Source organism: Neolamprologus multifasciatus, chromosome 18 (genome assembly GCF_963576455.1).
Source record: "Neolamprologus multifasciatus chromosome 18, fNeoMul1.2, whole genome shotgun sequence".
NCBI classification, from domain to species: domain Eukaryota; kingdom Metazoa; phylum Chordata; class Actinopteri; order Cichliformes; family Cichlidae; genus Neolamprologus; species Neolamprologus multifasciatus.
In genome coordinates, this window is record NC_140456.1 from 22,705,496 (window position 1) to 22,719,834 (window position 14,339).

Genomic DNA, 14,339 nt, shown 5'->3' on the forward strand with positions numbered 1-14,339 from the left:
GCCTTGTTTTTTTGTTTGTTTGTTTTTGTTCTGTCATTTTCAGTCCAGTCCTTGACCATTTTTAGAGGAATGCTTGTTTGTTAAGCAACTTAACACTGATCTATGAATTATTTAAGTATGATTCATCAACCTGTGTTGTCTACGCATAACAGAAAACTAAACAAAGATCCAGTTTTGTTTTATTTTTATTTTTTTGGTTGAATCTATGCAAAATCCCAGAGCTTGAAATACATAAAATAGTTTTTTGTTTTTCACCAGTGAGGTCATTCCTAAAAATTAAAAAACAGGTTTACCGGCATGGTGTTCAGTGTAAGAAATTTGTGGAAAAGAAGTGACCTTAAAAGTGATCTACAGCAGATAAACAGTATAACAGAGTGTTAGGGCCGCATTAAGGAAAAAAAAAACAAAAAACTAGTATTCATTTTGAGAATAAAGTCAATCCACCCCCCAACTTGTATGTCCTTAAAATACTTGTAAAAACGAATTGTTTATTTTGGGGAACTTTGTCTCATTTATACCTAAAAATAGTTTTTTTTTCTTAGAAGAGGTAATGATAGAATAAATAGGTTGTGTTGTGGATATTTTATTGGCCACTGGTGTCTTGTAACACAACATACATCCTCTTTATTGAATGACAGTGTAACCACTGGCATCCTTGCATCATACCTTTTAATATGCACCAATACATCCAACTCTTTATAGTTCGTGTGTTTTTTTTTCCTTGTGTGCAGCTTTCTGCGCCATTGTTTCAACGTCCTTATATTTACAGAAGCTTCTTACTTTTCTAAGTTTTAAGTAGCACCTTCTTACTTACACGTACAGGCCTATCGTTTCCCTCCAGTGTATCCCGGCCTGCTGTTACTTTGCTGAGAGCTGCGGGCTCGCGCTGTAGTGGCACGCGCCCTACCCGGTGCGTGATAACGACGATGACGCAGAACAGCGGCAGAGATGATCGGCACCGCTGGCACTGAGCATGTCCGCGCCGCTACACTTCCACAGCGATAAAACCTGCATCCGTGGAGTTATGTGGTGGGCATTTATAGCAATAAACATCGGACCGGGGTTCTGCATCCAGCAACATCTGGTTCCCGCTGAGGAAGGACGCGGCTGCGCATCGTGATCAGGAACCGTCCGGGAGATGGAAGCTGGAACCGGGGATGACGGCAGCCCGAGCGAGGCAGCGGCCGCTGGCCCATCTATGCAGCTTGAATTCGGGGACCCTGGTTCGTATGTTTTAGTGAAATTGTCAAACTGCCATCATTTCATCACATGGTGGCGGTTTTATTAATAGCCGCCGCCTATGAGAGCTGATCTAACCCGGGAAGTTGGGCATAGCTGGGCAGCATCCTACCCTGCAAACAGTGCGTGGACACAGCTAGGCACAGACGAGAAAATCACACCAAAACAGATCCACAGAGTAGTAGCCCAGGGTAATCCCACTAAAGTGTGGGACTAAACAATAGATTGGTGGGTTGAATAACTCAAGATTGAAGTCACTGTGTTCTTTAAATGCCACTGACTCACCGCAGGCTGGCACCAGCACAAGGTGCACATTAGGGATGTGTCCACACATTCCCACAAGACCAAATAAAGCTGAGCTGAGATGAAAGTTAATTTTCCCAAATGAGTACGTGGAAGCGTTTACTTGCATGGCAAACACACGACAGCAGTCATTTGTATGTGCATCATCATTAACAGGCTGACAAACACACCGTTAGCTGTTGAGCATCCAATGGTAAACGTTGTGTGCTCTCTCTCCGTCTCTGTCAGGTGTCATTTTATTCTCCTCCGCTTCTCTCCGTCCTCATAATTCTTGCCATCTGTCCGGTCCTCTTCCGAGCTATATCTGGAGAGTGGCTCATGTAATCTCTTGTGGAATTAAAACATAAATCACACAGTAATCTCTTAAATGCATATCATTTTCAGGCATTGCGGTGGACACCACTGCTTCACATACCACAGAGCATGCCATGGCATTTTAATTTTGTTATTTAATTTTGCAGCAAATTTCCTTTCTGTGCATGCTCAGGCGTAAGCGGTCCACAAAATATATCTGAATGCAAAGAGCATCAAAATCTACCCCCGTGTCTAGTGTCACATTAATGTCACAGCAACAGGCCACCATTTCTTCCCCCCAGCTGATAAGGAAAAGCTATAATCCTCTTTGCCATCAAACGAACAGCCCTCAAGGCATATTTCTCTCAACACTGACAGAAAATATGTCATAACAAGAATACCTCAGTGAGCTCTCAGTTACTGCACATGTCCTTTAAACTCGTTTATTACACATTCAAAGTAAATTCATCTTACAGGTGGCCTGTCACCCACATACTAATCTCAGATGACACAGTGGGGTTTGTCCTGTTTATTGCTTGCAGCTCAGTGACACGTTATTCTAGCCTGACCCTAATCCCACAGAGACTCTTTGTGTGCACGTCCACCCCAGGATACTCCTCATTGTTTTGCCTGAGAGGCTTTGTTGCAGTACTAATCTGCAGTTTACAGGTGCATACATCCTGACAAAAGGCAGAACGTTTTGCCCCATTGCCACTCAAAACAGTCCTCTTAACCTCCCCTCAAAGAAATCATTTAATTCTTCATCATCCACTTATTTTTGTTTGTGCAATCGTGCGCATCATGTGTTAAAATAATGGTTTTTGTGTGTGTGTGCAAACGAATTATTGAGCATTTTCGATTTTACCTATGGTGATGTCAAGTTGTAATCAGTCAGTTTGTCTAACACATATTGGATTGATTGTAATGACCAATAATTGTTTCCGGAGGATGAAAACCTTTGGTGATCCCCTGACATTTTCACTGACACTACACAGTTCACCTTTTAGGCTTTGAATTTAGTGCCTGACCAATATATTTGTAGGGCGATGGACCAGCCGATATGAGCTATTCTTCAATATATTGATCCTGGTATTTATTATATCAGAAAAATACAAATTTTAAAAGTATCACGGTCGTGGTAGTGTCCTCCAATGTCTTTGGCTGTTGCTGTGGGTTTATGGCAGGCTTTAGTTTCTCTTAAAAATATCTTCTATAATAAATACCAACAGAACAGTGTGTACTCCACTTTTTTATCTAACACACAAAATCTTGCACTCTAAAAACAATCCCACTAAAAACCACACTGCAAGGTAGGAACCAAAATTACTTGGCAATAGGTGCCATGAAAAATAATAATGCTACACATAAACGTATGTTGAGATAAATAGTAATTAATAAACGTAATAACGAAAAACCATAAAGTTGTATTATAAAACCTGATGTGCATTATAAATCAACAGCATAAGTTACACAAATGACATGTGACCAAAAATAAATGCTAGTGCAGTAACTATGGTTACAAAGGTAGGGAAGAAACACCGCTCATCCGTGTTATGAGTGGTTATGTTGCATAGTTTGTCCACCAGAGGGCACTTTGCACTTTCCTGTTGGTACCTGAGCTGAGCATAAACAAGTAATACACTAACAAGATTATTTTTACACTGTGTTGTCATATCATCTTAACAAGAACTCATAAGTAACTGCACATAATACATGTTAGTGAGATCTATTTATGTTTCATGTGTTGTAAAGAAGAAAATAATTGCTGATATATTGGATTTCTAAACTGACAAATATTTAAAAATCTTTCTCTAGCTCTGGCCCTAACAATTGCCATTAAAAGATAAACTCCATTAACTGTTTGCATCCTGTAACTGTAACCTAGGAACATTGTACTCATGAGCAAACACATGCAAACTAATGACACTCCTGGGAGCCTCAGCTGTGCATTGTCTTTAGAGTACTCAGCAAACGCCCCACTGAGATAGTGAACAGCTGCTATTGTGAAGCAAAGAGTCGGTAAGAGGAGAATACACTTGTATTAATGGCCTTGGAGGACTGTGTGCTACCCATACTGTTGTTAAATCAAATATTCTGCATGTTAGTTTAAGTTTATGACAGTTGAGATCATACTTGCATTTTGAAGAGTCGACATCAAATTATGTGATCAGCAAACTGCTCTGTTATGATTAACTGACAGCAAAATCTGCTACAGTGTCTGCTGTGTACTTTAACATGGCTTTCTCATGCATTATCTCAGCATGTTTTGTTAACGTTGACTCTCATACAACATGGAAGTTACCATGAAGTTGCTTCCTGCTCTCTCATCCCATTAAATACATACAAACACAGCCTAGTTGCGTCCTTCCTGCCGCTTGGAAAGATTTTTTCCTAATCCTTGCGTGTGATTGGTCGGTTATGTGATCTGGACACCTCGGCCAATGGCAGCACTCAGATTAAGAAGGAAGTCAATCCAATAGAGTTTTTACCTTCTCTCTACAAATCTCACTGATCCAGGAATAGAAAACACAGACGGTACGCTGCAGCAGCCTGACTGTTGGATGTCAGTTTGATTTAGACAGTTTCACTGCATCCAGTATCTTGTTTTTCTTTCTGGATTATCAAACAATTTTTAACTTGTAGAGACTAAACTCTTCTGCGGTGAGTTTAAACACCAATTTACTTGGCAAGATTAATAAATGCTGCAGAAGTAGCGTTTGAACATTTCCATTTTTAAATGAACTACAATGAAATGACCCTGAGCCAAGTAATGTGGAACAGAATGCTAATGACAATGCTGCTATACTGGCTTTTTCAAGCTCTACAGATAAAGTTTTTCGCGTTAAAACCTACAAAATTAAGAAAGTTTGAGCTGATGTTGCATACTATCATGTAGTGCTCATAATCGATGTTGCTACTCTGAACTAGGATCCTGAGCATCCACAGAATGAGTCTGGCTGTTTCTTTTACTTTGGGATATTTGACGTGTGCTTTCAGTCTAATTTGGGGCTAATTATTTAGCTTGATATTAAAGCTAGAGGTGCACACTCACTCATGCTGAGTAATGTACAGATGTGGGCACTGAGTGAGTGAAGTGTGAAGAATTTACAGCTAAACATTTTTCTCCTTCTTTCTGCTTCTGTCCACAGATTCAAGCAGGAAGGCTCAAATAACAGAGGTGCCATTGTTGCTTCACATTCTACACCCCTCACCTGTCTCTGTGTCTTGCATCTGCTCGATCTGTTTTCTCATCTATTTGTTGCTTGAATAGTTCATTTCATTGTAACTTTCATGGGAATAATACACGTTATCTGTGACAGATGCCATCCCCATTCGGATCAAGCCAAGGGCATGAGAAGAAGATTGGCCACAGGAGGGTCGATGCCTCAGGAGAGACGACTTACAAGAAGGTTTTTCTTTTATTGTTTTTTTTCTTTTTTGCCTGTTTGTCTCTTAATACTGTTTGTAGGTTTTCGTGGCATCACAATTTCAACTGTTTGCCACCCACACCTTGGTCTGTTGCTCTTTTCTTTGTTGTCCGCCTCCAGACAACCTCCTCTGCTTTGAAAGGTGCCATCCAGTTGGGTATCGGATATACTGTTGGCAACCTCAGCTCCAAGCCCGAGAGAGATGTGCTCATGCAGGACTTCTACATGGTTGAAAGCATCTTCTTCCCCAGGTACATTCATATCAGTAGATGTGCATACAATTTCCATGAGATATTGCTTCTTATCCTCTTTCTGTTGTCGCGCTTTACTCCATACAGTGAAGGCAGTAACCTCACACCAGCCCACCACTTCCCAGACTTCAGGTTTAAAACCTACGCCCCTGTGGCCTTCCGCTACTTCAGAGAGCTTTTTGGGATCCGACCGGATGATTACCTGGTGAGATACTTATTTTCTCTGATGACTCACAATGCACTCAGTGTATTTAAGTATCATCTAAATTACAGTGTAACTAAACTGTTATTCCTTTACACACAGGATGAGCAGTGAAGATTTCCATAAACTAAAGATAGCATAGCATAGCTTAGCCATCAGTCTCAATTCATCAGCTAATATCCTTCTACACATCCTAGTGGAAAATCTCATATAAAGCACATTATTTAAGTTGCATTAGCCTGCCTACAATTGTCACTGTCTCTGCAAGCCACTTTGTAACCCACCTCCAAAGTCATCCTGACTGAAACTTGATTCCGAGTATTTCACTGTAATTTAACCGTTCTCTCTCAAACTATATTAATCCTGCCCAATACCTCCTATTTGTCAATATTTAGCTAGAATTGTATTTGCATAGTAGGAACATTGTGGGAAAAGCAGTATGTCGATATCATTTCCACCAGTTATTAGACATGACGCAATATTTTTTAACTCAGATGATCATGTGACACGGCAAGGCGCCCATCATGTGTCCATCCACAATTTAAATATCAGTCCTCATCCTGGAGTATTAGTCAGAATATATTAAAGCTTACACATAATGATCTTCACCCGTGTTGTGCTCAAGGTCAAAGTAATAGTTGCTGTGCTGTGAGCACCTTTACATCTTTACAAGAATTACTCTTCTCCCTAAAGCATTGGTCAGATTTCAGTGAAACTTGCACACAATGATAACCTAATGAGTTCCCACTCAAATCATGCCCAAGGTCAAGGTCAAGATCAAGGTCACAGTTCTCAGTTGCACGACCATTCACACACTGTGCATGTGCACATGAGGTGACATAGCGTGTTCTCAGCAGCACATTTAAGCTCACATTCTACCTGTGCCAGAGGGAGATTAGCTGACTAAAGCCTTCCTTTTAAAATTCCAGGTAGTGTCAGCGGACGGTCAGAGCGGTTTGTTTTTGTGTATGCATGTGTTTGTGCTGCCGGTGGAGGGGTGGAGTAATGAGATAATTGCATTTTGTCAGCTAAGCCATAGAAAATTGCCTTCCTATGTGAGGCAAATTAGCTACAATCAAAGGGTACGCGCTTACCTCTCAGTTCATTTCTCCAGCCTCCAACCAGAGAATTACCTCAAATACCTCAAATGTCAGATATTGTGAGAAGTTTGCTGATGTTACTGGAATGCCTCCATGAGGCTAAAGCCTAATGAGCTTTGGTAAAACATCATCCCTGCTTTCTGCACACTTTTATAAGATAAATGAATGCAACAGTAAAGATAGTAAGTTCATTTGAGTGACTAATACAGCATTAATTTGTAGTAATCTCAACAGCCTATACACACATAGTTTCTTTATTGTGCTGATGAGTAATGTCGAGTGAGTGGGTAGATGCATTAGTCCTTTGGTTGGATGGTGGAAAGCTCTAGTGGCTCAAACATGAGCAAAGCTATGCAGCCACCCAAAAAAGACGTAATGAATATTGTACGAACTTCTGACTATCTAATTATTCAGTCAAAACAGGTGACACGAGCATAATATGAAATTAATGAATTAGTTTGCTTTTGTAGCATTTGCATGTTAAAAACATATTTCCAGAGATCGTAAAGTCAGACTGTTTGAATTGAGGAAATGCACCAGGTGAAATTGTACTCTGTTTCTTATCTGTGCTTCTGTCTAGTATTCTCTGTGTAATGAGCCACTGATTGAGCTGTCAAATCCAGGAGCTAGTGGCTCAATTTTCTACGTGACCCGCGATGATGAGTTTATCATCAAAACTGTGCTGCACAAAGAGGCTGAGTTTCTGCAGAAATTGCTCCCTGGATACTACATGGTAAGTATCTCATCCATTAGAATCATTTTGGGAAAGTAAGCCAAATGAATGATTTCCATAAGTGTGATAATATGTTAGGAGTTGGAGAATGAAATCTTGCTTTGGATTTGAACTGCACATGCCACAGAGCAGACCAGCAACAGAAACTTCGAGTCACCTTTATCCTCTTAATCTAAACCTCTGCGGTTGGCCCAGGTTAGCGGTGATGTCAGCAGTTGGTGGTGTTTTGATAGGTGAGAGCACGGAGTTAGGCTGGGTACTCCTTAATTGGCGAAGCACGGACACGGTGGAGAAACACAAGCATGAGCTGAGGCCTGGTGTTGAGTCACGCTGTTTCGCATGTGCATGGTACTGAAATGGGATGAAAGCCACAGATTGCAACCAAAATGAACCACTAATGTGCCACATTTTCTTCCCTGCGCCTCTCTCTCTCCCTTTATAAATCCCTCTTCAGAACTTGAACCAGAACCCCCGGACTTTACTGCCAAAGTTTTTTGGCCTCTACTGTGTCCAGTGTGGAGGAAAGAACATCAGAGTGGTTGTGATGAACAATATTCTACCACGCTCCGTGCGCATGCATCTCAAGTTCGACTTAAAGGGCTCAACATACAAGCGGCGAGCATCCAAGAAGGAAAGAGAGAAGTCCAAACCCACTTTTAAAGACCTGGACTTTCTGAGTGATATTCCTGAAGGCCTCACACTGGACCAGGACACATACGGCGCTCTGGTCAAAACGCTGCAAAGAGACTGCCTGGTAAGAGGGCGAATAGAAAGGAGCTGGATAAACTGGTCTTTGTAAAAGTAGATTAACACTGTGCATCTAGCAGCCAAGCCAACCACACATCTTCCTGGTAGTTCATGAAAGAATTTGAGGAAAGCAGGAAAAAAAAGCTTAAAAGGCTCTAACATTAATTCCATACTCAAATATTAATAGTTTTCCTCAAAGATTTCATAAATATTTATTGCATTTTATGTGTTTTACATCAGGTTCTGGAGAGTTTTAAGATTATGGACTACAGTTTGCTGCTTGGGGTCCACAACAAGACCCAAGCAGAGAGAGAGCGTCAGTCTCAGGGCTCACCCATCAAAGGAGGGGATGAAAAGAGGCCCGCAGGGCAGAGATCCTTGTATTCCAGTGCCATGGAGTCAATACAGGGAGGCTCCACATGCAGGGACACTCTGGAGCAGGATGACACGTAAGACAGCACTTCAAAAAGCCTCTCCTCGTCCTCACCTCAAATATGTACACAGGGTAACTTTTCTGCTCTCTTTAGCATGGGTGGGATTCCAGCTATGGGTGCTAAAGGGGAGCGCCTCCTGCTGTTCATTGGAATCATTGACATTCTGCAGTCCTACAGGTAGGTGATCAGTGTGTGCTACTTGTGAGACAGTGTGCCACTGAAGAAAACACAACTAAGGCTTAGTTGGGTGCAGAAGTAGCACAGTTCTGGGAAGATTATTAAGAAAAAATGCACTGTTAATACTCAAACCCTTAGTTTTTTACTGGGAACTACTTATGTCATCAAGCATGTCATATTTTAAATAGCTGCAAAATCATTTAATAATAATATGCAGGTGAAAGGAATGAGGATCTACATAAGAAAAACTAGAAATCAACCTTTATTTGGGAAGATTGCTTTATGTCGGCAATATTAGCCACTGATTTAGCAGCAAACTGCTAGATATGTGCGGCACCTAATAAATAATTGAATTTTTCCATCTGGCAGGCTGATCAAGAAACTGGAGCATTCCTGGAAGTCCCTCATCCATGATGGAGTGAGTATCTTTTATGTAACTGTTATGTAATAGTTTGAATCCAAGCCCAACAGACCAGTCTAAACCATATCTTGTTTTTTGTTTTACGGCATATAATAAGGATAGAAAATGTTTATATATTTTATCTTCACTCTTTCTTTATTGGGACCTGTATTCTCCCACAGGACACTGTGTCGGTTCACAGACCGAGCTTCTATGCTGAGAGGTTCTACAAGTTCTGTAGCACAGTTGTGTTCAAGAAGAGCTGCTGTGAGTTCATGCACGTGCATAGGTCGCCGTTTGTAGCGTTTCCTGTGGTCCTAATAAAGGGAACGAGTCCAAGTAATCCGTCTGCTGAATTTACAGCACTGCGATCGTCTCCATCCAAGAGAGGACGAGGGGTTCTAATGTCCAAGTCCAGCGCAGGAGCCAGCTCGACGGGGCAGCGTCCTTCACTGACTGATGACAGGCCAGAAAACTTGGACAACTTGGAGAACCTAAGAGGAGCTCGCAGTTTCCCCATGCTGGAGGACAATGGTATGACCTTTTCTAAGCTTTAATTGAAAGAAATGACTTGATAAGAACAGAGAAATATTTCCCACAGGGTGCACAAAGGTTTCCTTTAAGGGTTTTCTTTCTTTCTGGTAGAAGGGAGTTTTTCCTTCCCATTGTCGCTAAACCGCTTGCTCATTAGGGGCTTTACCTTTACCTTACAGTCTAAAGCACCTTGAGGGAACTACTGTTGTGATTTGTGTGTTAGAAAGTTACTTAAGAAAGCTTACGTCTCCTTTGTTGTTGTTGTTTTTACACCAAGTTAAAAGCTAATACAGCAACGCGATTGCCCAGTTGCAATGGTGATTTAACAGCGCAGCTTTCTAACGTTGACACCGACGTCCTCTATTCTCTGCAGCTGAGTGCTCCTTTTCCCTTTAAGTAAAATAAATCAAACATTACTGTTTATTATTAACATGCAGTGATGAAGCAGCAGCATAGCAGCATCAGAAACAAAGTATAAGTAAAAGTAACAAATCAATACTAGATGACACAGGAAGGGCATAATATGAGGTGTGCACATCAATACCAGATGGATATTACTTCAGTAAAAAAGGGAACATTTGTAAACTTTCTAAGACCTGTAAGAGCAAGAATGTAAGAAGACAATTAAATTTTAATTTTGTACAGGTAACTGAGTTTAAGGACCACTGCAAGCATATGGCAGAGTTCAGATATCAGAGGTTCAGAGAAGAGTGCAGTGCAGTGTCGTACACTCAGATAGATCTTTGTTCTGTGGTACAGCCTCCTGAGATGCACCTTTAATGTTAGCGTGCTCTCTGTTTCTTAAAGAATTTATGTCCTGCTCATTTTTTCATCTCTCTTGCGCACACAGCTCATGATCTCTTACCTAACTATGCCCCTCAGGGAAGGAACCGCCCTGCACCCCTCCTTCATTTGAAGATGCCACCACAGCATCTATCGCTACCACTCTGTCATCAAACAACTCCCTACCCACCACCCCATTCGATACACCTGAGCACCCTCGCTACAGGAGGCAAATGCTTTCACCAAACATTTCCAGGTGAGAATATCCGATGAATATAAAATGTTATATCTAATCTGCTCTTATGATATTGTTCTTCCACGGTCATGCTTGCCCTGTGCTTCTGTCTGCTTTCAGGTCACAAAAAGAGATAGTTGAGGTTCACGGTGAACGCCAGGACACCATAACAGTGGAGGTGGAGCTCAGGTAGATGCATATGCAGTGCGAAAATCCCAGGATGGTTTCCATTTATTCTATTCTATTCCATTCATATGTGGTATTCTAACATTGTTCTATGTCTTGGTTAATGCAGTAAAATCCCAAACAGCACGGAGCTCACACAGATGACAGAAATCCCCACATCCAGCCATCCAGCAGCTGATCCTCTGCTTCCTGTCACTGCATCATCTATGTCATCCACTCCTCCTTCTGTTAACCCCTGCTCTCAGTATTCATCACCCAGCCTTCCTCCTTCCTTTGTGTCCTCCTCCTCCTCCACCACCACCTCTCAGTGCAGCGGGTATTCATCCTCCACACTTACTTCATCAATCCGTCCGTCCACCAAGCCACTCACATCTCCTGCTTCTGCTCAGTCTTTAAGCCTTTCTTCTCCAGTCTGTCATTCCGCTGCACGATCCACAGGTCCAAACAGCTCCACCCTTCCTCCTGCATCAGCATTCACCCCCATCTGTCCGGCATCCTCTCACTCCTACTCCCACAACTCCTCTCACCACCTGCCATCGACGCCCCCCTCCTCTGTCCCTCAAAGCCCCCAGGTGTGTCAGCAGTCACCACGTACATCGCGCAATCAGCTGTCTGTCTCCAGCAGCCACAACTCACTGGATGGGGAGGTGCAGGTTTCCGACATATACTTTGTAAGTTCCCCCGTTTTTGCGCTCCAATTAAAGCTTGTTTTAAAGGAGGTAAAACAAACCACAATGATCATACAGCTGATTTATGAGAAAATCCATTTTCAGGGAGTAAAGATGATTTTATCTGATGTTTGTCTTTGATCTGCTGGGTCTTTTGCAGTGGCCCAGTCAGGACAGCGTGGTAGAGTTGTGATGGTGAGGGGGGGAGAGGGGGCTCTGTCTGTTTGCACGCACTATAGGAAATGCTCTTGCTTTTCAAAATGCTTTATTTCAACTGAAGCACGAGGCTGCCAGGAGCCACCGTCCATGCTTTTTGATTGTTGCCTTTTCTGCACAGCATGATTCTTAGCTGCTGATCTGCAGTCATTCCTCCTCTCAGCTTCACTCACAGCTCTCCACAGCTCTATCCTTTGTGGGATTTTTTTTTTTTTTTTTGCTGCATTCTTCCATTCATTACACATTTTCTGCTTTATGTTTCTCTTATAACTCCTTCTATATTCCCATGCATATTATTTTTCCATATAATTTTATGCTCAGATCACTTCATTTTCATGTGTGTGTCCATGTGTGTGTGTCCATCCATCAGTATGCAGATGGCAGATATTGGGTGTACTCTCCAGTTCTTGGCCGTCGTAAGCTAAACTCTAGTTCAAGTTACAATGTAAGTCACCATCAAAGTAGTTAGCTGTGCATTAGTCCAGGAGATGTTTGTACACACTAGACTACACTGGTAGTAACTGTTCCGTTGGGCCTGTTGCACACATAGCTACTTAATGATGTTTGAAGGTAAAATAAAGTCTGTTTCCTATGATTTATTTCATGCGGATGTCACAAGAAAGGGCGCTGCATATAAAACTGCATGTCATATAGCTTGTTGCCAGTAAAGATTAGTTGGAACATGTAGGTTTCTGGACCTCTAAATAAATGTAGTACAATATGTCTGAATAAATGTGTGTTTGGTTGATGATTTGATTGTTGTAACAATGCTTTTTGGCAGTAAATCTTATTCCATTGGAAAGCCAGTTTTTCCCCTTAAAATGTCCCACTTTTATAGGGCAAAAGCATGCCTATGGTTCCTAAGTGCTGACAGGGTGAGAATCTATATTGCCGTGGTAACAATGAAACATTGGACAATGAAAGTGAGGTCTATAGATGAAGAATAAAATAAAAATACAAATAAAAAAATTGGTGTTGATGTAAATACCAATGTTAACTGCAGTTGTTAATATGTAAACATAATATTGTGTTGTGTTAATGTAAACATTGTACATCAAAGTGGTTTTGGATCTGATTGTCTAAAATCTGGCAGCATTCAGCATGGTGATGGCTGAGGGATCAAAGCTGTTCCTTAGTCTGTTTTTGTCAGTATGGATCTGAAACATCTGCCTGAAGGGAGATGTTTCAGATCCATAAATGACCAAGGTGAGATGGGTCTTAAAGGATTTTATTAATGTTCTTGGGACAGTGGGAGCTGTGCAGATATCGGCTGTATCCTTCAATTTAGAGATTGCACTTGGGTTCACTCCAAATAATAATCCAGCTTAGTTTTGTGGAACATACAATCAAGTAGCTAATCCAGACCAGTAAAATGTGGCACACTGGGGGCAGACGCCAACTGACCGCTGCAACAGGGTCCATGCTCACAGGTGCTGCTAATCAGGCACAAATCAGCCAATTGATTGTCCGCACCTGGGGTACCAGAGGCTCGAAACAAGAGTCAACAGCAGAATAAGCTGTTTGGCATTAGCAGAGAAGATTTGGCAAGTTTTTCATGGCCTCGACCCACAAATGCATTTTCCTTACAAGTGTGGCAGCAGAAACAGGATTTCCACCAGTAAATACTTGGCAAGAAGCATTTCTTTGTTACAACAAAGAAATAATCAACCAAACACAAACGTCCTTACTTTTTGTGCTACATGTAATTGACTGTAACTTGTACTTGCTTTGTGCTTTTAGTGATGTTCAAGCTTCTTTGAACCTCTTTGAATGTAATCATCCTTTCTGGGGCAGTAAATGACCGTGACGCTAACATTTTAAGTTTCCATATTACATTAATTATTTGTGACTTTAAAAAGCAGCAGCGAAATAATTTACAAGCAACAAAGAGGGGAAGTAACATCTACTTCACACAGACCTAGTTTCCCTTTTGAAATTATAGAGAAGTTGGAGAAGCCGCCCTTAAAGCTGATCTGCATGATTTGGACAGAGTGGCTATGGCTTGATCTGATGATGAGGCTTTTATTTCAGATTCTGATTTTAATGTTTATAAGTGCATCACCTTCAGAAGCCACAACATGCAAAATTGCACATTGCAGCTTTAAACTGTTCCGGGAATAGGGATTGTCTCTGCGGAGCTCTGTTTCCCAAATCAGTGTTAAGTCCTCTGCTCTTCTTTCTTCTTGCGCTGCCCTCTGCCGGCTGTGTTTGGTAACAGCAGACTCAGGAGGATCGGAGCTGGGCGTACTCTCCTCTGCACTGCAGCTCAGAGTCCAGACGGGGCTCAGATGGGGAGAGTGAACCAGTAGGTGCACGGTTCATTCATGAGTCAAAGTTAAATCACAGAACCGACACGAGTGGACGCATTTGCTTTGCCAGCCTCTCTAATGTTAATCTTCTCTTTCTCCA

General features: G+C 41.7%; 1 protein-coding gene across 7 annotated transcripts in view; it reads left to right on the forward strand.

The window, feature by feature from the left end:
* Positions 1–14,339, forward strand: part of LOC146497920 (phosphatidylinositol 4-phosphate 5-kinase type-1 gamma-like) — a 25,377-nt gene continuing 11,038 nt past the window's right edge. Inside the window, exons 1-17 of one of the 7 annotated variants that reach the window (XR_014870491.1) lie at positions 1–1,223; positions 4,986–5,014; positions 5,157–5,246; positions 5,385–5,515; positions 5,603–5,720; positions 7,398–7,550; positions 8,005–8,304; positions 8,538–8,746; positions 8,825–8,908; positions 9,278–9,326; positions 9,491–9,575; positions 9,672–9,842; positions 10,725–10,881; positions 10,981–11,049; positions 11,156–11,717; positions 11,875–11,909; positions 14,149–14,235. Coding sequence is in view for 5 of the 7 variants with exons in the window: in XM_085139429.1 (XP_084995555.1) it covers positions 1,139–1,223; positions 4,986–5,014; positions 5,157–5,246; positions 5,385–5,515; positions 5,603–5,720; positions 7,398–7,550; positions 8,005–8,304; positions 8,538–8,746; positions 8,825–8,908; positions 9,278–9,326; positions 9,491–9,575; positions 9,672–9,842; positions 10,725–10,881; positions 10,981–11,049; positions 11,156–11,717; positions 12,301–12,375; positions 14,149–14,235 (2,454 nt within the window). In the remaining 2 variants the exon portion in view is untranslated. Of the gene's footprint in view, positions 4,498–4,985; positions 5,015–5,156; positions 5,247–5,384; positions 5,516–5,602; positions 5,721–7,397; positions 7,551–8,004; positions 8,305–8,537; positions 8,747–8,824; positions 8,909–9,277; positions 9,327–9,490; positions 9,576–9,671; positions 9,843–10,724; positions 10,882–10,980; positions 11,050–11,155; positions 11,718–11,874; positions 11,910–12,300; positions 12,376–14,148; positions 14,236–14,339 lie in introns of all 7 variants that reach the window. The other 6 variants (XR_014870492.1, XM_085139434.1, XM_085139429.1 and 3 more) reach the window with 6 other exon arrangements.